Here is a 22,488-nt window from a genome sequence, read left to right as displayed (position 1 = left end):
GATTTCAATTTTTCTATCGTCGTCTCCTTATTCATGGAGCAATATACCTGGTAATATTTTCACCTGCATATAACTGTATAAAATTTTACATTTTTATTCATATAAAAGGGCATCCCATTTACAAGAGCATTTCAAAAATAGAGTGATTTCTTTCAGGATATATTAACAATCTTATCTAAACTTAAGATTTTGCAAAGTCTATGATATATACAATGACCGAAATAACAGATTTAATAGGTTATTAGGTCGATTGTTGATTGTTTATTTTTGTTTTCATGCGCATTGTTGGAGCTATTATTTTACACTATCTCAGTAGTTTGTTCCGTTTACCCCATTATGACAGCGTATACACGGTGGTTGTGACCGTTAGTCAGGTGATGCTTGTTCCTCCATTTCAGTTGATTCAACTTCGGTAATTGTATGTCGGTGTTGGCTCTACTCATAAATTGTTTCTCTGTTTATTATCTTACATTTCATCGACAATTACCTCTCTTTATCTCCTTTCCTATCGTATTCTCCTTATTTATATCAGAACATAACGTTTTCAATAAGAATATCTAAGAACCCTTTCCAATTCATGAACTCAAAATTAAAAAAAACCGGTGTAATGCAAGAGACCCAGTATACTTGAGTGGATCTTTTCAAGAAAACTGAGAATAGTATTTGTTGAACGATATTTCAGACCATTTTTTAAACAATGTTACGATAATTAGTTACAACACCCAGAGGCTAAATTAGAGTTCTTCATTCTGGTATTCAGAATTTATTTGGGTAACATGTTATTAACATCTTAAATTATTCCTCCACTGCACCTTGACAAATGATGTAAACATTTAATTATATAAAAAGTAAGGCAGTTAATTGTAATTAAGGTATCTGGCTTATTTACGTAAACAAGTTTAAAAAATTTGAGACGCAGAAAAAAATATTCTCAGCCATGCAATGTAAATGCATTTCTAGGTTCAAAATTTGTTACGGAATATTGAATAAAAATATGGCGGAAACAATTTGTAAATTTGATCATCGTTAACCAAATCATCATATTTCATCTAGAAGGAGTTTTTTTTTTTTTTTTTAATTTCTGCTGAAATACAATAATAAAATACCTTTTGATCGTTTTGTTTTTTTTGAATGCCATAAACAGATGTATGAATTAAAAAAAATATTGAACTTTATAACAATAGTTCAGTGGAAATTCCAATTTCACCACTGGACAATACCTTTATATTATTTTGTATTATATATCATTAACTCGTAATAAAGTCTAATTTTTCACTGAGAGAACAGCAGCAGGAAATAGACTAAAGCTTTTGTCTACATGCGTTGATCCCATTTTTAAAGAGAACTGTTTTTCTTGTCAAACTAATTCCCGCCACAAGAGTTGTTCTTTTTTATATTAATGAAAACACTGCATGCATAAGAGACGGCAAATTTGCTATGTTTTTGATTTTAAGAAAAATCATTAGTCATTTAAATCATTTTCAACCTCGGCTTTTATTTCTAGAAATCACTTTAATCTCTTAAAATAACTAAGATTATCATTATCAATGTCTTCAAAGTTATCTCATTCTCATTAAAGTGTCTATATTTTGTAAAGGAACTTGAACATAAAATGCTATGAAAACTAACAATTTTTTAAAAATTGGTTTAAAAATATCGGTAGATCTTCATAGCAACTTTGACGCCCATCATAACAATTAGGGCACATTGATTAATAATTATCGTTTTAACTCGAGTTTTCGTTAAGTGTCGTAGATGACTTTAGTCGATGTAGCAATTCATAATCTTAATGTGGTTGCAAATTGGTTGACTTCTTTTCAACTTCAAGGCTGCTGAATTTTATTTCTTCCTTCCGAATTAAAAACCATCATCTGGGGCTAAACTGGTTTCACTGATCATTTGTAGTTTAAATCTGTTTGTCATCAAGACGACTTTGATTAATTCGATCTGAAAGAAGAACCAGGTTATGATTTACGTAAACTTTTCGGCGGTGTAATTTTGAGCTTATAATCGAAATATAAGTGTAAACTAAACATCGAAGTTAAGTTTCTGTTTATTAAGTGCTGCTGAAGACATGACATCTACAAAACAGTTCTTGTTTTATCTTTACGGGATGTGTAAAATTGGTTTGTGCTTTGGTGAATACTTTACGCTTGTTCCCGCCAATACAGACAAGAGAAGTTCGTCTACTCCTATTCTCCAAGCCTCGGCTAAGACTGTCCTATACTGTGCTGCTCTGTGCGATTTGATCCCGTCTTGCTACAGTTTCACATTTTCTACGGCTACATCAAAGGACAACTGTCGGTTGCTTTCGGCATCGGCAACATCTGCAGATTTTACCATAAGTGATGCTGGAAATAAACATTTTAAAAGATTAATTGATTGTAAGTTTATACTTTGTGTTAATTCTTACTTTTCAATAACAGAAATAAGTTCATTTAATATATTGTTATTTAGAAGTAGTTTGATGTCAAATATCTTAAAAAAACCCACTGATATTTCATATCGAATGATTTTTTCAATTATCTATTATTATGTATCATTATTAGCTGCATTTGGAAAAAAAATACATTTTGTAATGGCCGAGTTGGGATCTGATTATATAATTTTTCATTTAATCAGAATTGGCAAGTTGCCAAGGGGTATCAAATACAAAGTTAACCCAATCTTAAATTGAAACTAGAGAAAATATTTCACTCCAATTATTAAGTGATAACCTGATTTTCCAGAGTCCATTAAATGAAGTACGGAATCATAAAACACAGTTTTACTTTCAGGTACAAAATGCTCCGTCAATTATACGACGTCAATGGATAGTTCTTATGACTGTTTACTTCATCAAGAGACAGCCGATCCCGATGGCTGGAAAAAGGGCAATGTGAGTACAATGTTTGTATCGATAACCAAATAATAAATTCATTCATTAGAGAATTTAAAAAAATGTGTTTCTATATTTTGATGTCGGTAATTGAAGCTAAAATGTAAAATCCGTTTATTCTCCTTATGGTGTTACATGTTTATTCTGATAGATGAATTTCTAATACTATTATAAAAACACTTTAAATTTCACGTGCTTTTAAATAAAATACAAATACAAAAGACAACCTCTGATGCAATACTTATGGCAATTTTTGTATGAAAACACCATAAATATGACTACATTTCATAAACTGGATATGTAAGTTATGTGTATGAAATCCTAAATTAATGTGAAAAAAACACAAATGTTCTTAACCTTCAAGGTGATAAATTTGAAAAAAAAAAGATAATCGTGTATATAGTAATGAGGATGACGAGATAATGAATTTGCGGTTCTTATTAACTTTTGCAGCAAATGAAAATTATATTTAAACTTGAACTGTGCAAGAAATTTTGTTTTCGAAAAAATAGGCTTATAATTACTCCGAGTTTTAAAAGGAATAAGGAAAAGAAAAAATCTTGTACTCTCTCTCTCTCTCTCTCTCTCTCTGGCCAATAAGCATGATGCTCCTAAGAATACTAGTTATACATGATTATATAGCCATGACGTGTTTAGGTTAATCGTGGTGACAATTGTTCCTCTTTGAACCAGATTCTAATTAACAATGACAAAGGTTTCACAAGAAGCTATAAAATTTAGTTTTAATTTTGTTTTCATTTTGATAAATCACAGAAAATCCGAAGTATCATGTACATAATTTATACGTAATAATTATATTTGGGGCCAACCTACATTTATACTGTATAACCCTTGATCGTAAAATGAAGATTTCCAATAAGATAAAATCATTTTCTTTGTTTCAGTCAAGATAATAGACATTTTCTGGGCAGACAGATATTTCATAAAGTGCTAGAAATATGTCAAATTGCTTTATTTACTTATTTATTTATTATGAGATTTTATCTATGGAGAACTTTTTCTCTTTCAACTTACTTTGTGTAGTAGAAAGAAAGAAAATCTTGTCCTGATTCCTCGCCTACTTTATCAGACGTGTTCTTCAAAATAGAAAAAAATTTAAATATAAATATCCGACTGGCATAAAAATGTTCCTAAATTGAACGTCATCTATTCTAATATTATCAATTTTTTTCGTCACATTTAGATAAATAGATAAAACTACCTAACATAAAAAAGTATTCCAATATAATATTGAACTTTCAAGTTTCAATTGATATTGCATAATACGCGCTTGGTTAATAGACTTACTCGTTAATATATGATGGCAGCTTAGTTTTTATGTACTCCTCTACAATAATTTTTTTCTTCAATTTCAGCTGCATCAGGTGAGGCAATTATTATGCACTTCATTCCAAAAGTTAATTATCTTAAACGGCTCAAATTAATATCTACTTATAAAGCGAGAAGTACAGGTTCTTAAAAGTCTGTTTAAATGAAAATGGGGGGTTTGTCGGTACAGCTTTAAGTTATGAGTATTTTATATTGCATTTACGAAAGGTACACATTGCTTGGATTTTTAATTTTTGTTTGCTTATGAAAGAGACAAAACCTGTTCAGCTCAGTCAATCTTTTGTTTAAAAAATATATATATCACATGTACCTAGAGAATACCCTTCAAGTGGAAAACGTTCTTATTACATCTGCAGATCAAATGCACATGTATAATATGTGAATCTGACATTATTTTTTTTTTAATTTTCGATTGAAAAAAGCACCTGATGAACTATATTCTTCCCAAATATATCATAGAGAGTACACCACTTGTCTGGATAACACATTCAACAGTTATCAAGATGAGCGATTGTTACTTTGCAGATATGATATTTGGACTCTAAATTTTAATCATTTATTGGGAAGTTGCCATTTAATGAACTTTGTCATGTCTATGCAAAATGTGCTAAAAAGTGCAAATAAAGATGTCACATCCTACAGTTTTTAAAAGGTTTTAATGATTTGTGTGAAAAATTCGAGTACTGTGCACCTACACGAAAATCCAGCGTACTGTCACATAGTTTCTCCTTATTCAGATAGATTTCCTTTGTATTGATGGAAAATGTTTAAAGTTATTAATTTATTGCATTTCTACGATAATCCTTTTGCATGTTCAACAAAAATTTTGGTAATTTCCTTATATCGGTAGCTAAATATGCCTACAAAATGTCCATTCAAGAATGTAAAAAAGAAAAATACTTGCATTTTAATTTTTAAGAAATTCACGCAGTGACAAAAGCATTGGAAACACATATAACAAGAAATAAAATCATTATTTAATAAGCACAAAACAGATAAAATGTTAATCTGATTGTCTCAGTATTTTAAATTTAGATACGAATGCAAGCTTTTGTTCTCATATCTGACTAAATTATTCCCATATAAAGGGATCTTCATTATGTCATGCCTTCTTTATCATGAAGTCTTCTTTTAAATCATCACACTAAAGGCCTTCAACATTTTTTTTAGCAAAATAAATGGTTCTTACCCTATTCTAATGTATATCAAAATATTTTGACAAGAAAAACTTTACAAACTGAAATTTTTATACGTGGAATTTATATTTTTGTAAAAAAAAAAAAAAAAAAAAAGAGAGAGAGAGAGATCGGGGTCTTTAGAGGCCGCGGATAGTGCGCATGGACCAGTGTGACGTTAAGCTAATTTCATTATTTTAATTTGGATTTTGAATTTAAAACATGTTCAAGGACACACACTACATTTCTTTTTTATGGCGCCGCATTTCCAAGTGCTAGCGTAAACAGGAAAGTGCTTTAATTTATTTAATTTTTATTATTCAAAACAATGCACAAAAGTTTACGAGTGTCATCAATATAAACATTTTGTATACACAAACTGCACAGCCCAGTCCGACGCTGCGCTTGATTTATAACAACGTCATGAATAGAAATCTCCATTTTCAGCAAATTACATGTGTTTTTGAATTCTTGTAATGTCTTCAAATTTGTACACACATACCGTTGAAAAAATGGTATAAATTCAATCTCAAATCAATAAACTAAATATACGAGGGGTGTTAGAAAAGTTCGCGGACAAGTTTTATTGTGAGCGCGCTATTTCCACGAAACCGGTCAAACTTTGCAGATAAAATCTTTACCTTTTTTCCAATTAATATACAAGAATTTGGTACTCTCCGATGATTATTAAAAAATATACAGCTTTTTTATTTTGATAAATCTTGCTTCACGGAGCATGCTACATTTTGGCACGTTTACATCACAAAGACTCTTTATTAAAATTAAAAATTGCACAATTGTACCGCAAAGAGTTTTATGATATTTTACCTGCCGCTATAGTATTCATGAAACGTCATTCGGAGAAATTTTGAACTAAATTGGAGGGTATATGACTGCTTTATAGCCGTTTTTAACTGATCAACGCTTAAAAACACAGCCAAAAATCGGAACGTCATTTAGCGTCATGGAGCACTGCACTATGTAAAAATTATGTATGCAGACTGGAAAATGTCTAAAAAGAGATTAAAATGTTCAAGATGCTACCGGGAATTTCCTAGACACCTACAAAGGACAAGTTTTCAAATGGTTGTAGCTTCATAAGAATGGAAGGATTAACATTTTGAATGATTACCTCCATCGATACTTCAATACCCCCGTATCGCATGGACGTTGCGTTGCGCCTATATGGTTTTCCATAGTTTCCATACCTGATCGATTAACTGCATAGACTTTTTTAAAGATCTCAATAATATCCGAATCAGTACAAAAGACATTATATAAAAGAAAAGTAATATGTCTTGATATAGATATTCAGTTTTTAAAGTAGAAAATAGGTAAGAAAAATCTGAAGAAATGAAAGATTTATAGAACACTGCGACAAAACTTTACCGGTTGAAATCGGGTTGTCACGTCGCCTTACGTCAAGTGATTGCTCCGTGAATTCCATGACCTCATAGTAAAAATCGTTGTAAATTTTCAAGATTTTATTATATACCTGATTTTTTACATACCAATAAACAAAATGTAGGAATTTATTCAGACATAGGTCATACTTCACAGTACAAAATAGATTTTCCGTAATTCAAAGTGTCCGCGAACTTTTCTAACGACCCTCGTATTTCAATAATGTTAAGATGTTTAAACAAATATTATGTCTCTTACATCGTTTCAACCGTATTAAAACATTTTTTTATTGCACGTTGCCCCGTTTAGACGGCCGACGTCGGTTTTTCTGTCAAGTTTTGACACATATTTGTTAGGGGTTTTTGTTTAGTATTTTCACTGTATATATAGTAAACGATACTTAAGATTTCAGAAAATGATTATAGCCTCCATATGTGTGTTACCTATAATTTTTATTAAGTTTTGACTTGTTTAATTTTATATAGATGATAATCATTTTAATCCGAACACTTCTTATAAGAGTTTATGGCATTTTAACCTTGGTCCTTGCGCACAATCTGCGATCTTTAAAGACCCTAATTTTTACAAAAATATTAAGTTACATCAATAAAAATTAAATCATTATGACTTGGTTTTTCATAAGAAATATTTTAATATACAAAAGATTTATCTAAAACCATTTTTTAAACAAAAACGTCATTGTCCACGAACTTTTTGGATAACGCTCGTACATTAATAATATTAGAACTGATTCATAACCTTTGTTAAATTATAACAAAAATCTATAGAATACTAGTAATTACATAGATTTTCCCTGCAAAACAAGCTCCAATTATTTAACAATCAATATAAGTCTTTCTTCATAGTATCATATTTGTTATATAATTCCAATTTTTGCTAGCATCCGAATCATAATTAGCTAATGATCTACAGATTGTCTTCATCTTGAGGTTAGATGGCTCTGACTGAACCGGATTCGAATGGCTTATCGCTCTTCGGCCGTCTTAGATTCAGAATACAGCGATTGTGATGATTCCACATTTTTTTCTATTTTTTCTTTCATAAATGATTTCTTGCAGATTTCGTTAAATGTGACTCCATCATATCTGATAGGTTATCTCAAATTTAGTTAATAATGCTTTTAAAACATAATAAAATGTATTATTCTTTATCTTTTCAGCTTAAAATGATCAGAAATCATAATTCTCTGCATGACAGATATTGTATAATAGAAACGACTACTTGAGCAGAGATAAGTGTTTATTTCTACAGAATTAATTATAGCTATTTCCACTTTTATTTTATTGCCTACAGTCCAATTTTGTATTACACGGAAATGACAAGGAGTTCGTTGCCACATCAAGTGGATGCAATACCACCCGTAAGTATTGAAAAGATTTCAGAAATAATCAGTACATTATAAAGATTAACCAGGAATTTTGTATTTTAACAGCATTGTATTATTTTTTACACATCCAAATGTTTTCATCAAGAATCTTTTTAAATCAGAGAATATTTCATTTTTCATGAAGAACCATTGATGTGCAAGGCTATTTCTGTCGTTACGCCATAATGCCGTGTTACAAAATATACTCCCCGTCAATGAAAGCGCAACACCCTAATTTTAGGTGAAAATTATGTACAGGATATAACTACGTACCAAAAAAAGTTCGGACATCTTTAACTTTGCCAAATCAGTTTTTTTTACGGGTGAATGATTTTCATTTCATTACCGGAAGTTGATTTTTAGCCCTCTTAACAGAAATCAAATATTAGCAATTTTGATAAAATTTTTGACAATATTTTGGTTTTTAAGGTTTTGTACCTGTTTATCATAAGTATTGTACTAAAATGCCGGGAAAAAATATTTCTTTCTTTTCCAGATGTGATTTCCTGTATTTCCTCAAAATTACCAAAAGCACGCATTTCATTGCTAATGCTGGAAATTCTCAAAATAAAGAAAAAGGAGAGGTACAGATGCAAATATACGCTACATAACGACATTTTGGGCTCATATGTTTCAAAAGCATGAATGACAGTTCATTGACCGGAAGTTTAAGGGTTACTACACTGCGCCAAGTTAGAGAAAATTCGACCTCAGAATCTGAACAACAGACAATTAAAAATGCTCAAGAATATTTATTTCGCTCAGATAAAGACATTGATAAACCTAATGCAAGGTAGAAATCGGACTGTGTACACTGTATGTTGTACATGGCGGACTAGCGTGTTTTGATTAAATGGTCGGAAGGGGGGTGTTTTATCTAAATGTTATCTGTTAAGAGGGCTTAAAAATCAACTTTCGGTAATGGAGTGAAAAACATTCAACCATTAAATAACTGATTTGGCAAAGTAAAAGATGTCCTAACTTGTTTGGTACATAGTTATATCCCGTATATAATTTTTCACCCTAAAATTAGAGTGTTGCGTTTTCATTGACGGGGAGTATATATTTCTTTAAAAAAGATTGTTGAATAACAAAAATTGTCGTAAGTCATCAAACAATAAAAAAATGTAGGAAATAAATTAATTTTGAAAAGTCATGCTCTACATGAATTATAACGATTCACATCTTTATATTTATCATGAAGCGCTAAAGAGCTTCATGAAATAAGCCATAGCGAAACATCGCATTTCCTCGTGAATTTTCAAATATTAAATTCTCTCCATGAATTATGTTCAACACACCTTTCTTTGATTGTGTTCGAACTGGTTAAAGAGATTTTTAGTACTCATTCTCTAGCGCACGCTCTAACCGAACAAATAAAATTTTTATGCATTGTAATAAATGACAATTTTATTAGGTTTGTGAGAATGAGTCCGCCATTCATTTTGTTTACATTGCAATATTGCTGCGGATTTGCAGGTTTCCATATAATTTTTTCAACATAAATCAGTTTTGTTTTTTATCTATGGTTTTTCCTAGGCAGCGAGGGAAATATAGATGTGTTAATTTTAATTTAATAGCTGTTTGTTATTTTGTTTTACCCACGTTTTGATGTCAGGCAGTATTTTAAAGCATTTTGTATATGTCTGTGAACCTTTTGAAGTTTATAAGGGGGCCAACTTGAAATACATGTATATTGTACCTTTTGAAAGATTACATGGTTTGAATCCTTATTCTCGTCTGACTGACCGTTCACGGTAGCCTAGTGGTAGAGCGTTCGCTTCGTGATCGGGAGGTCCGGGTTCGATTCTCGTTCCCGGCGCCGCGTCAAACCTAAGACGTAAACATAGGTAGTAACTGTTCCTTCGCCGAGCGCTCGGCATCAGAAGTGAAAGTCACGGGTCTTTTGGATATGACCTTAAAAACGTAGGTCCCGTGTCACGGTAGGCGCTGGCACGATAAAGAACCCTCACTGCTCAATGGCCCTGAGTGCCGAGTATAGGTCTAAATTTGAAGCCCTTCACCGGAATACGGTGACGTCTCCATATGAGTGAAAAATTCTCAAGAGGGACGTTAAACAATATACAATCAATCAATCTCGTTTGACTGAACACCCTTTATTACCTATGTACATCATGTTACAAAGTCATCATGGTGCTAGGTGGTCAGATTGTGTAATATTTTGCATAAAATGTGTAATACTTTATTTTTGAGTCACCCTTTTCTGACTGTGTTTTACTTCCTCTGTAGTTTCTTTAATAAATGACATATTTCACTTCTACATGATGTTATTTGTTTTTGCCTGCTTTTAACAAAAAAAAACCAAGCTCAGTCGTTTGGCAGGAAAACTAAGGAACATAAATGAAAGTTGAAAGTTCACTATTAGCCTTTTTTGCCTGTGAATTTTTGAAAATCTGAAACTGCTTAAATTTAGTGAACAATGCATTAAGGTAGAATTCTTCTCATATTTCTAATATTTAAAAATTAATGAAATTCTTACAGAATCAAGAAGACAATATCAGTAATTGATAGCATCAGTGAGATTAAATTTGACCGTTTTATATCAGAGGCAAGGTCAGGTCAAGGTCATTATCTTTTTCCTTGCCATTAAGAATAAAAAATACTGTTGCCAATCATGAGATACCTACTTCTATTTCAAAAGTTTAAAGATTGTTCTTTTTGCATAATAACATTTTACTATATCGGGTCTATAGCGTGATAATACCAAATTTACATAAATAATTTAACTAAACTGGATATTGGCTAATCCGAATTTTCTCTGTTTTCTTAATTTTTTAGGAGATATTAGGTATTTTCAGATGCTTCATATATTTCACTTTTTCTTATTTTCACATATAATAAAGTAGTCTTATAAATGTTCAAAATGATACAAAAGCAAAAAGTTTTGATCGTTTACTACGAGAGAAAAAATACTTTTTATCGATTTTTGGCTCAAATCTGCGCTTTGATAGGAAGCGTTTAAAAGCTAACAAGGTTCTAGTTTGTTTTAAAATTCATATTAATTTGATATATTTTGAAAGTTTTGTCCCTCATTATTAATTTAACTTACATTTGAAAATTTCTCCAAGTCTTCTATTGTGTAAAAATTATAACTAAAACCATTGTTCTGTTATAATTTTGAGAGGCAGAAAAGAAGATATTTTCATACGCCATCATTCCGCCAAAAATATAGTCCCTGCTAGTTTTCAAACGCAGTTTACCATTTCTATTTAAAGTTGTACAATTGTAACGATGAAAGAAAGATATGGTCTTCTAAATCCTTTACACCTCAATATATAAGTCATATAAGCAAATAAACTTTGAATGTGTCATCTAGTCAAAAACCAGAGAAGAATCCTACCTTAAATATGTCATTTAGACCTTTGGTGATTGTATACATGTCTATCAAAAATGACGTATTTTACGAGCCTTTTAATGCATTATGACGTCACGAAATGTGTCGATTTCTTCATATTCTAAACTAAGTTTACAAAAACAGCCAATTTTTATTGCATATAAATGAGAAGCGTGAAAGATAGCCCATAATTATTTACAAAATAAAATGTTAAGTCCCACTTATTTCTTAATAAAGAATTTAATTTGAAATGCCTTTTTTTATATAAAATATCGGAATCATCTTATGTATGGAAAAGTGCGAACAAATATATATCCCCGAGTACCTTTTGGCTAGTTTGGTGTGAGCATATGCTTCAAATTTCTAAACAACAGAGCAACAGAATGTCCAGATAATAGCACAATTTTATCATATATTACTTACGCAAAATTATCCAGATAATAACTCTTGGTGCTTGACACATATGCTTAATTTTTTTCCTCATGAAATGAATATTTTACAAGAATTATCTAATGTTTTTATACAAAAAGTATGAATCAAGATACAAAAGAGAATATGTATACACTGTGCAAATTCATTTTCGTTCAAATTTTATTTTTGTTTGACAGCATATCATAGTCTTTTGATATGTATTTTTACCTTTTATTGGTTCCATATAGTCGTGACAATGCGTTTTATTTAATTATATGAGATATTTTCTATAAAATTCTCACCTTATGGAAACAATACGTTGCTTCATTTTAACCACCAAGCAATGTTGTGCAACGTGGTATCTTATATTATCAGTTGTCAAAATTGTCAATGAGCTACAAATAACAGTGTAAGTATATATCTATAACATCACATTTTAAAAATTAGACATTTAAATGTAACTCTGTTTGCGAATATTCGTGAACAAGGTGCGAAATTGACAGGTTGCTCTCAGCTATACTTACGTAAAATTTTTAGTAATCATGATAGGAATATCATCGTACTAACATTTAAGTTTGTTGATCTGATAAGGATAGGGAAAATTAAATAACAATAATGCACGAATATCTATAAACCTAAACCGTTGTGTCATATTTGTTTCAAAATGCCTCACAATGTATGCATTTTTAAATTTTCTGCTAGTGTGTCTTACTTACATTATTTGAAAGATTACTTTGTATAGGTAGTCGAAATGTTGTTAATCTCGTGAAATTAATATGTATCTCCTAGACACTTTGATGACCCCATGTCTGTAGAATTCAGTTGCATGTTGTGTAACTGTCGACAAAAATTACTTTAATCAATTGTATCTCCCTAAATTAAAGCCAGTCCTGGACCAAATCTGTTCAATAATAGCAGGCTTAATTATTATAACTCACCCTGTATCCAGGTATTGAAGCTGAAGTTATGGCTTTTATGTTCATTGAATATTAATTAAGTGAACTTAACATAGCCTAAATAATTTACCTGGAAAAAATAAGATGATAATAAATGACAAATATTAAAGGAAGTCTATATTGCATGGAACATATATCAAATATAAATGTATAACAAAGTGGGTTTTTTTTCAAAACCAATCTTTGAAACTATGAATCTAAAAAAGACCTAACTTTATAAGAGACGTCATTTGACTTTTTACATGTGTTTTATAGCTAAAATTTTAGCAAGCAGGCCAGTGAAATCTTTTTGTGATGAAATTCATGTATTTGAACGTTTTTTCTAAATTATTTACAGCTAAGTTCCAGTGTTTGATGTTTTACTGGTACTCCACGGGTCCGGCCACATTTAAGGTGACAGCAGGCTCAGGAATTTCCCAGACGACGTACTTCAGTCAGACCGTTCCTGAAGGCACCACTGTTAACTATGAACTCAAGAAAATAGATATTGAACCCTCACACAGTTCTTTGGTAAATACGACATCAGATTAAAGTGCAACAGAGAAGAAAACGAAAATAAGCATCTCTTAGTTATAATCTTGTAGTATATTAACCATTGAGATAATGGCATTTGAAAAGCTCGCAGTTCGTACTGACATTAAATACTAGCATTTGCAAAAGTTTTACAAATAACAACTTTCAGACATTTCATTTTAGATTCGTTTTGTTGGATTCAAAACAAGAAGCTCGGCAAATAAAGCTTACCCACTGGGAATATACTTAACTAAAATGGTTGATTGTCCTTGTAAGTATTATTTTAACAACATAAAGTATTTTCACTAAAAATTTAAATAACAATGTTTTACCTTACAAGGAGGACAGGGCGGATGTGACCGGTCGGCAGGCATGCTCACTCCTCCATGGCACATGATCCCCGTTGTAATGTTTTGGAGGTCATTGTTTGCTCTGTTTCTATCTTGTTTTGTTTAATGAACTTTGAGCTTGAATATTTTTCGTTATCTCCATATATTGCTTAATATATAGTTATTAATATCAATTAGTTTTCTCGTAATCAATACTGACAATATGCAATTTAACTGTGTAAAACTTTTTTCTCTACAGAAGTCTATACCCTTTGGGATAGTGTTTAAAATTTTTAGGATTACAACACATAGGCTTATTTTGCAAGAATTATTAATTTTAGTGCAACTCTCTATGTTTCTGAAATGTTGCCAATTACGAAGACAGTTTTTGTCCCTTTTTTATAGTAATTAAACAATCATTAAGGTCTTCCGTTTCCAACGGAAGACCTTCTACTGATTCTGTTGGTAAAGATTATTATTCTTTTTTTTCTTCTGCTTCCTAATAACACAATTTTGAGGCCTCATATAACGGATTTCGCTCAAATTTTCAGACGTTGTAGACGTTAATAAACTCTATCAGAATGTTGTCTAAAATTTCAAAAAGCCACTTCCGGTTTTGAGTTATTTCCCTTTAAAGGAAAAATTATAGGCTTTCGTTTCCAGACAAATGCTCAGAGACGGCTAAAGCTGGAGCAGAAATTCTACTGATTTTAGATAATAGAAGGATTGAAGTTGTGCACATCGGTTTTTGTTTTTCGATTTCTGTATTCAAAATGGCGCTAAATAGGGTTTAGAACGCTTAAAAGAACCAAAAATTACTCATATTTTTCTTTTTATCTTCTAAACTAAAAATATTTTGTTAAAATATATAGAACATAATTTGTGCAGAATTAGATCTTTCAAATGATATGTCGAAAAAAGGGCTGACTCCTAAATTAAGAGACCTAGAGGGGCCAAAAGTTTTTTCCAGAAATCTCAAAAAGTATTGAGAATTTGTTATGCATCAAAGAAGCAAAGTTGTGCAAAATATCAAGCTTTATCTAATGGGCTCGTCAAAATACGTCTCGTCACTTCCGGTCGAAAAGTTTTAGTGATCATGAAAATGCATATTTTTGCCGTTTTTGACAGGTTTTTGGGTAACATGTCTCACTAGAAGCTTAAATATTAATTTTCCGTCCGTCGTCGTCACTTCCGGTTAAACCGGAAGTACCAAAAAAATGGCTTAATTTTGCTATACTTAACATAGATTTGGAGGATTCACCCATTTTTGGACTTCATTTCTCTTTTTTTTTTAAATAAAAGTTACTTCCGGTCAAACAGGACGGAAGACCTACTCGTTGCTTTGCAACGAGCTCGGCTCTAGTTTCAAATGTCTAATTCTTTATTTTAACCACATTTTTGACTTGATCGATTAAACGACATCTTCAAAGCCTTGACCAAGTTTAATATCTCAAAGAACTCCATAAATGCAAAACATCAATTAAGGTACATATATTACATGAAATTTGAAGATATCAATTTCATATTATGGCCAAAGTCCCATTGAAAAAAATACAAATAATAATGAACGAAATAAACACAACCGTCTTAAATCAGAGGTCTGGTCAGGTTTCAAAGTGGAGTAAGCAACCCGCGTTGACTAATCACATCCGTCCAAGATTTCTTTTTGTCTGAATAGGATAAATGAGAAACTCAGGGACAATTGAATAAGAAAAGTACGGGCCTAAACAATTATTGTTTCGAAGTCTTCAATCTTATTTCATTGTTTTTAAAGTATTGAAAGTACATGTATTCATAGAACCGTCGATTACTATTAATAACAATTATATGAACTTATTTCTCTGACATACATACAGGATATTCAAATTGATATAAGACAATTATTTTGTTGTTGTTAGATTTTAAGCTTATTTATAATTATTCAATTATATTTGATTATAAAATTGATACATTTATATATATATATTATAAAATTACATCTTCATTGCTTAAAAATCATACAGGATTTCACGTGATTTACTTACGTTCTGAATATTTTAGGTTCCTGCATCTGAGAGAATCTTACAGAGTAGCCTAAATAAAGAAATATTCAAAATGTACAGTTAAAACGATCTCCAGCCAGAAAGAAGGACTCTTGCAATTATTATTTGGTGGAAAACGTCTTAAGGTTCATTGATACTCTGATAAGAGAGATAACTCTTAATGACATAAATATCTATTATTCCTTTATAGATTTGCCAAATTGAAGTGTCTTTTTTTCCAATTTTGCCGCGCAAGCTATGCTAAAGTTGTTTGTATATTATTTAAAACATCCCTTTTGGAAAATCATTCAAGTTCAAGCAACATTTTATATGAGTGAGCAGAGGGTTTATGAACCTTAACCTGAAGCTTGAAATTGTCATTTTATATAATAATTTTCATTTAATACATCTTGACATGATTCAATGCTCTCTAAAGTCTTAGAAAGAGACTTGTAAAATGTTGACATTTACACCATATAAAAATAGAAGAAAAACAGTTTTAGAGATATAGGATTTTGTCAAACCTACACATGATTATTAGCATGACATGAAAAAGAGGTTATCTGCACTGTTTTGTGATCATAGCACAAACGTTTCATACTTTGTATTTTAAAATAATTAAAGAATTCAGATAGCTTTCTGCAGTAAACTATAATCATAGGTTTATCATTCCTATATACATGTATGGGAAAGTTTCATTTCCGAACCATTGTAAACAAGCTAGAATACTAATATTATTACTTTCTTTTGAAATTGATTTTATCGCTAATAGAAAATAAGGTAGAGTTATTACTCTCCATCGCCTTAGAAACATGTCTCTCCGATATTTTTCATGGTAACACTTTTTATTAGAAAACTTTTTCATCTGAAACAAAAAAAAAGGTTTGTTTGCTAAGAATTAAAAATTTTAGCACGAGGGCTCTCTATGTTTCTGAAATGAGCCGAAGGCTCAAAGACAGCTTTTTGTCACATTTTTATAGTAATTAAACAATCATTTGCCCGTCTGTCTGTCCGTTTAAACTTTTCACATTTTTGACTTCTTCTCAAAACCACTGGGCAAAGCCTTGACCAAACTTGATACAAAGTACTCCTTGGATAAATGCAAAACATCAATTGAAGGGACATATATTACATGAAATTTGAAGATAGACAATTTCATATATGGTTGGGTCATTAAAAAAATCTTCTAATAATGAACCACTGGGCCATAAACACAACTTATGTGGAAGCATCCTGGGGTAGTGTAGGTTTCAAATTGTACAAATCATGACCCGCGGGGGTACACATCCGCCACAATGGGGAATCAAAGTTTTACATAGAAATATAAAGGAAAAATCTTTGAAAATCTTCTTAAGAAAAGTACTGGGCCAGAAAAGCTGAAACTTATGTGGGAGCATCTTAGCATAGTGTAGATTCTAAATTGTTCAAATCATGACCCCCGGGAGTTGGGCGGGGCCACAATGGGAAATCAAAGTTTTACATAGCAATATATAGGAAAAATCTTTGAAAATCTTCTTCTCAAGAACCACTGGGCCAGAAAATTTAAATTGATATAAGACAATTATTTTGTTGTAGTGTATTTTAAGCTTGTTTATAATTATGACCCCCCGGGGAATTATAAAATTGGAAATCAAAGTTTTATATATATATATATATTAAAAATCTTTGAAATCTTCTTCTCAAAACCACTGGGCCAGAAAAGCTGAAACTTACGTGGAAGCATTGGGGTAGTGTAGATTCTAAATTGTTCAAATCAAGACCCCCGGGAGTAGGGCGGGGCCACAATGGGGAATCAAAGTTTCACATAGAAATATATAAAAAAATCTTCAAAATCTTCTTCTCAAGAACCACTGGGTCAGAAAAGCTGAAACTTATGTGGAAGCATTATTATTTAGTGGAAAATTGCTAAATATGATACCCTGGGGGTAGGGAGATGGGGAATCAAAGTTTTACATAGAAATATAAAGGAAAAATCTTTGATTCTTCTTCTATAGAACCACTGGGCCACAAAAGCTGTCTTATGTGGAAGCATTTGCCGCGTAGTGTAGATTCTAAATTGTTCAAATCATGACCCCCCAGGGTTGGGCGGGGCCACAATGGGAAATCAAAGTTTTACGTAGCAATATAAAGGAAAAATCTTTGAAAAACTTCTGATTAATAACAAATGGGCCAGAAAAGCTGAAACTTATGTGGAAGCATCCTGGGGTAGTGTATTTTATACAACAATTTTCATTTAATTCATCTTGGGCATGGCCACAATGGGAAATGAAAGTTTCACATAGAAATATAAAGGAAAAATCTTTGAAATCTTCTACTCAATAAAAACTGGGCCAGAAGAAAAACTTATGTGGAAGCATCCTGGGGTAGGTATTCTAAATTGTTCAAATCAAGACCCCCGGGAGTAGGGCGGGGCCACACAAAGATTATTAGAATATATAGAAAAAAATCTGAAAATCTTTTGTGAACATGAGCCAGAAAAGCTGAAACTTATGTAAGCATTTAAAATAATTCTAAATTGTTCAAATTTTGACCCCCGGGGGTGCAGTAAAATATAATCATAGTTTTATCAAATATATATAAAAATCTTTGAAAATCTTCTTTCAAGAACCACTGAAACAAGCTGAAACTTATTTAAGCTTTCTAGTTGAAATTGATTTTATCATGACCCCCGGGGGTAGAAAATAAAGTGTTTTATATAGAAATATATCTGAAAAAAAATCTCTCCTGAATTTTTCATGTGGAAGCATTTTTAGTGTAGATTTCAAATTTTTAAATTATGATTAGTGGGGTAAAGGTTTGTTGGAAGGGGGAAATCTGGTAAAAAAGAAGCACGAGGGCGTATCCTTTTTTGAAGATTGAAATGATTGCATGGGAAGCTAATTTCGTATTAAGATAATATCTAAATCCTTTGTAGTTAAGCCATTTAATTCTCAACAATTCTAATCGGTCGATAAATCTTTTTTTTCAATTCAGACAGCGTTGGTTGTCAAAGATACAAGAGTTCTTTTTTTTTAGTTGTACAAATTATCATACTGGTACAGGGCAAATCTTTAAACATGGTTGTCAGCACAGATTTGTTTTTCTATACACATATTTTGAAACTTAATATTAATTAACTATAAACATTGTTATAACAAAGTATAATACGTATATGTCAATTCGAATAGATTTCAGAGTTGCAATTATTTAAATTGAGAAAGCAACAACTATGTTTAAATTCTGATTCTTAATTAATCTCTCTTCATATTTGTGACGTCATGATCTGTATCACGAATTTAGTATCTATCATAAATGGTGTGCTTAATAGATGTAAGACTCATTTGTGACATGGAAAGTATAAGAACGTAAATGAACATTACGAAGAAAAATTGATTTTAAAAACACAGTTGCTGAGATTTTACGTTAATTGAAGCTGGTATGTGCTTTTTTTTTTAAAATTAAATTGAGTCTTTCGTTAGTTCTATGGTCGATTACAATCATTATCATCAGGTAAAAATGTGACTGACGTTTTTCATACTAATTGTTAGACCATTATTTACACACCGAATTGTCGACGGATTTCCCGATTATTTTCTGTCCATAACAAGGAGTGTGTCGCAGATGTGACTGGTCTGCAGGGAATGCCATAGCACCTGATCCCACCTTTGATGTTTTAGACGTCAGCTCTGCTCTACAAGAAATACGCACGCTAACTCTCCATTCCCGCCTACATTTTGCAACCATTTTATTCAATATAAATGGCAATTTGGCCATAAATTCTTTGTTTAATACAAAGAATAGTTCAATAGAAATTGATTAATTGTCTTGATACCAGCGCCAAATAGTAAATTATCACTAACTCCAGCTCTTGAAAAAAAGGGGGGGTAGACGATATTATCCGTTGAAATCGGACTTTCAAGCATCACCCTATTTTGAAATAGTCTTGGATATGATTAAATGTTTCTTATATCTTTTCTTATGTTTTAGACAAATGAATAAAACATAAATAGATTAATAAAATATAATATTTCAGTTGTAAATCGCTTTGAAATTGGTGGAAAATAAACATTTTTGTCGTTTTTTGTCAATAAACATGTGCCCCCCCCCCCCCCCCCCCCCCCCCCCCCGTGACACACAAAAAGCTTTGGTATGAATTTGTGAAATAACTGGCCATATTAACTGTAAAAAGGATTTTTTGTGTCACGGGGGAAAAGATGTTTTATATTTTCCGTTTTTCGTTGATTTCTATAGTGAAAAACACACATTTTACCAAAATTTTAGAGTTTTCTCTCTTTGTTTTCCCAAATAAGTGATATATAATTATTTATAATAAAAATATTTTAAATTCATTTAATTTGTTAACTTTTGAAAATTGACTTGGAGGTAGGCGGGAGAACAATACTAATCGTTCGCAGTTCTTTGTATTTTTATGGAATTTCGAGCTTGAATACGGTTTGTTACTTCCATATATTTCAGTACAAACATTTTAATTACATTTTAGTGTTAATTGAGCTTTAAAAATGCATTTACATGTATTTCTATCTGTGTATCATACCACACAGTAACAAGGTTTTGTGTGTTTTATAGAAATCCGAACTTTGTACTGATTCTGATTGGATTTCATTAGGGAAATTACACTGAATGTAAATTTACTAGGTAATACTTGTATTATTGATCGAAATGAAAATAAACTTGCATATTACATGAAAAGGATTTCATTAAACACATTTAATTCTGTTTTTTGTTTTTGTTTCTTTGCAGCTATTGAAATTTATAAAACACAAATATTTTGAATTTATGGAATTTACGAAATATTATATAACGCCTTGTTTTTTTTTTTAACAAGAACAAAACATACAGTATTTTCCAATTAGTGGCATGCATTTTTGAAGTATTATAAATCATATCTGAGGGTTTAGTGATTTCTCTCACGTAGGGTAATAATAATAAGTTTTAAGAAAATAAAGTAGGAATCAAAATATGTTTCTAAATCAATAAAATAATTTCTGAAAGTGAATTCATGAAAGGAAATACAGGACTAAAGAAAGAAAGAAAAAGAGAGATCAAACGAACAAGGAAAAAGGTACTACCTGAAATCAATAGCTAATTGTGTTTAAATATATAGATACATAATATAAATATTACTGTCACATTCAATATCCACGATTTTAATACATAGAAATCGATGTCGAATATATACCAAATAACAAAAATACGTGTAGCCAGTAATTAGGAGGGTTATGAGGCAACAAAATGAAATTGCTTGATCTGTTATTAATACAATATACATGTATCGTATAATAATCTATAAATATGTCACATAAAGCAGTGCATACAATATTACAGGCACGAATTTTATTTGAACAACCGAATTTTTCTTTATACATAAATTTTTTATCGGTCTTGTAGAGTAGGGTTTTCCACATAAAACCTTTCCCCAACGGAAAACTGGCTCTAAAGTAGAATTTATCCTCCGGAAATCCCACACCGGAGTCAATTTTCCGGAGAGGGGAGGGGTCCTACACCGTGCAGTAATTATATAGTGCGATTTTCCCCAGAGCAAATCCCCCCCCCCCCGAAGAAAACATAATTGCTCTACTTATTTTTAACGAGGAATTGTTGGCACATTGCAACAAGTATTCCTTCTTCAAAATGGTGACCAGATGTACTGAACATACGTATACGAAAAATGAACATGAAAATTTTCAATCCGATTTTTCTTGGCTATACCGACAAAACATAAAAAAAATCAAATAAATTGATGAAACTGGAAAGGACTATAAATTTCCTCTGCGTCTGTCCGCCCGTCCGTCTGTCTAGCTGTCCCACTGTCTGTCTTAGTGTCCCAAATGGTTTTCCGCACTTTTTTCTAAATGCTTGAAGACATTGAGTTGATTTTTGGTATAGGAGTATATCTTGATGAGTTAAAACTCAAGTTTGCGTTTCATTTCGCTTCAAATTTTTTAAAGGTTTTCCCGCACTTTTTTCTAGTGCGAATGCTTTGTTGCGATAGCGAAGTGATGGTGCATTGACGATGAGCTTGACAATGCGATTTTTGGTATGGTGCGATAGTACGATGACGATGAAGCGATATATCTCGCACCATCGCCATCGCATTATCGCGCCATAGCATCATCGTCATCGTGCTTCGAAATCGCTTCATCGTTTGCGTTTCATTTCGCTTCAAATTTTTTAAAGGAATTACGACCTTTTCAGTTTTTATCAGCATTTCGCAATGTTTTTCTACACGATTGGATATATTGAGCTAATTTTTGTAAAGTGAAGTTCAAGTTTGAATTTTTACGGAATATTTTTAACTAGATTTATTTAAATTTCACTTGCCGGTAGGGGACAAGTATTGCTAACGCAATACTCTAAGAATGCTTGTTACTTGTTAAACATTTATTGTACAATGTAAATATAACATGTCAAATATGAAAATCCATAAGGATCAATGAAAAAACTCACTTTTTCCTGCTAAAATTTAGATACATTTATGTTGGCTAGATTAGACGCCCTTCTCAATTTAGAAGTGATATTTTTTTCGTGAAACAACTTAATGTATTATGACCAAACCAAAATGAAATAATTTGGCGAAAAGTTCAAGTATGCAACTTTACAGTTCAACATGTTTTTAAAAAAAATTATGAAATGTTTGAGTTTTTATTTCTTCAAAGTTTCTGGGGACATTTTTAAGAATGTATTTTAATATTTTACTCAATTCAGACAT

At 31.4% G+C, this 22,488-nt stretch overlaps 1 protein-coding gene across 1 annotated transcript; it reads left to right on the top strand.

Moving 5' to 3' along the window:
* The first annotated feature begins 1,899 nt into the window (after window positions 1-1,899).
* LOC134251050 (uncharacterized) lies at window positions 1,900-16,019 on the top strand. The gene is made up of 6 exons (XM_062733415.1): window positions 1,900-2,384; window positions 2,778-2,878; window positions 8,122-8,188; window positions 13,254-13,426; window positions 13,613-13,700; window positions 15,799-16,019. The coding sequence occupies exons 1-6, from the start codon at window positions 2,075-2,077 to the stop codon at window positions 15,810-15,812; spliced, it is 753 nt and encodes a 250-aa protein (XP_062589399.1). The 5' UTR covers window positions 1,900-2,074; the 3' UTR covers window positions 15,813-16,019.
* Window positions 16,020-22,488: the final 6,469 nt, after the last annotated feature.

This window comes from Saccostrea cucullata, unplaced genomic scaffold (genome assembly GCF_032062105.1).
Source record: "Saccostrea cucullata isolate Sc308-1 unplaced genomic scaffold, CSIRO_AGI_Scuc_v1 ctg746, whole genome shotgun sequence".
Lineage (NCBI taxonomy): Eukaryota > Metazoa > Mollusca > Bivalvia > Ostreida > Ostreidae > Saccostrea > Saccostrea cuccullata.
Note: the sequence above shows the minus strand (reverse complement) of the source record. Positions and strands in the feature narration are given on the sequence as shown.

What these genes read in the sequence shown, in the direction of transcription:
- LOC134251050 (XM_062733415.1), top strand. Translation starts at nt 2,075, where the DNA reads ATGACATCTACAAAACAGTTCTTGTTTTATCTTTACGGGATGTGTAAA. An exon ending in ATGGCTGGAAAAAGGGCAAT is followed by an intron (nt 2,879 to 8,121) that starts GTGAGTACAATG and finishes TATTGCCTACAG; the next exon opens with TCCAATTTTGTATTACACGG. An exon ending in AACCCTCACACAGTTCTTTG is followed by an intron (nt 13,427 to 13,612) that starts GTAAATACGACA and finishes ATTTCATTTTAG; the next exon opens with ATTCGTTTTGTTGGATTCAA.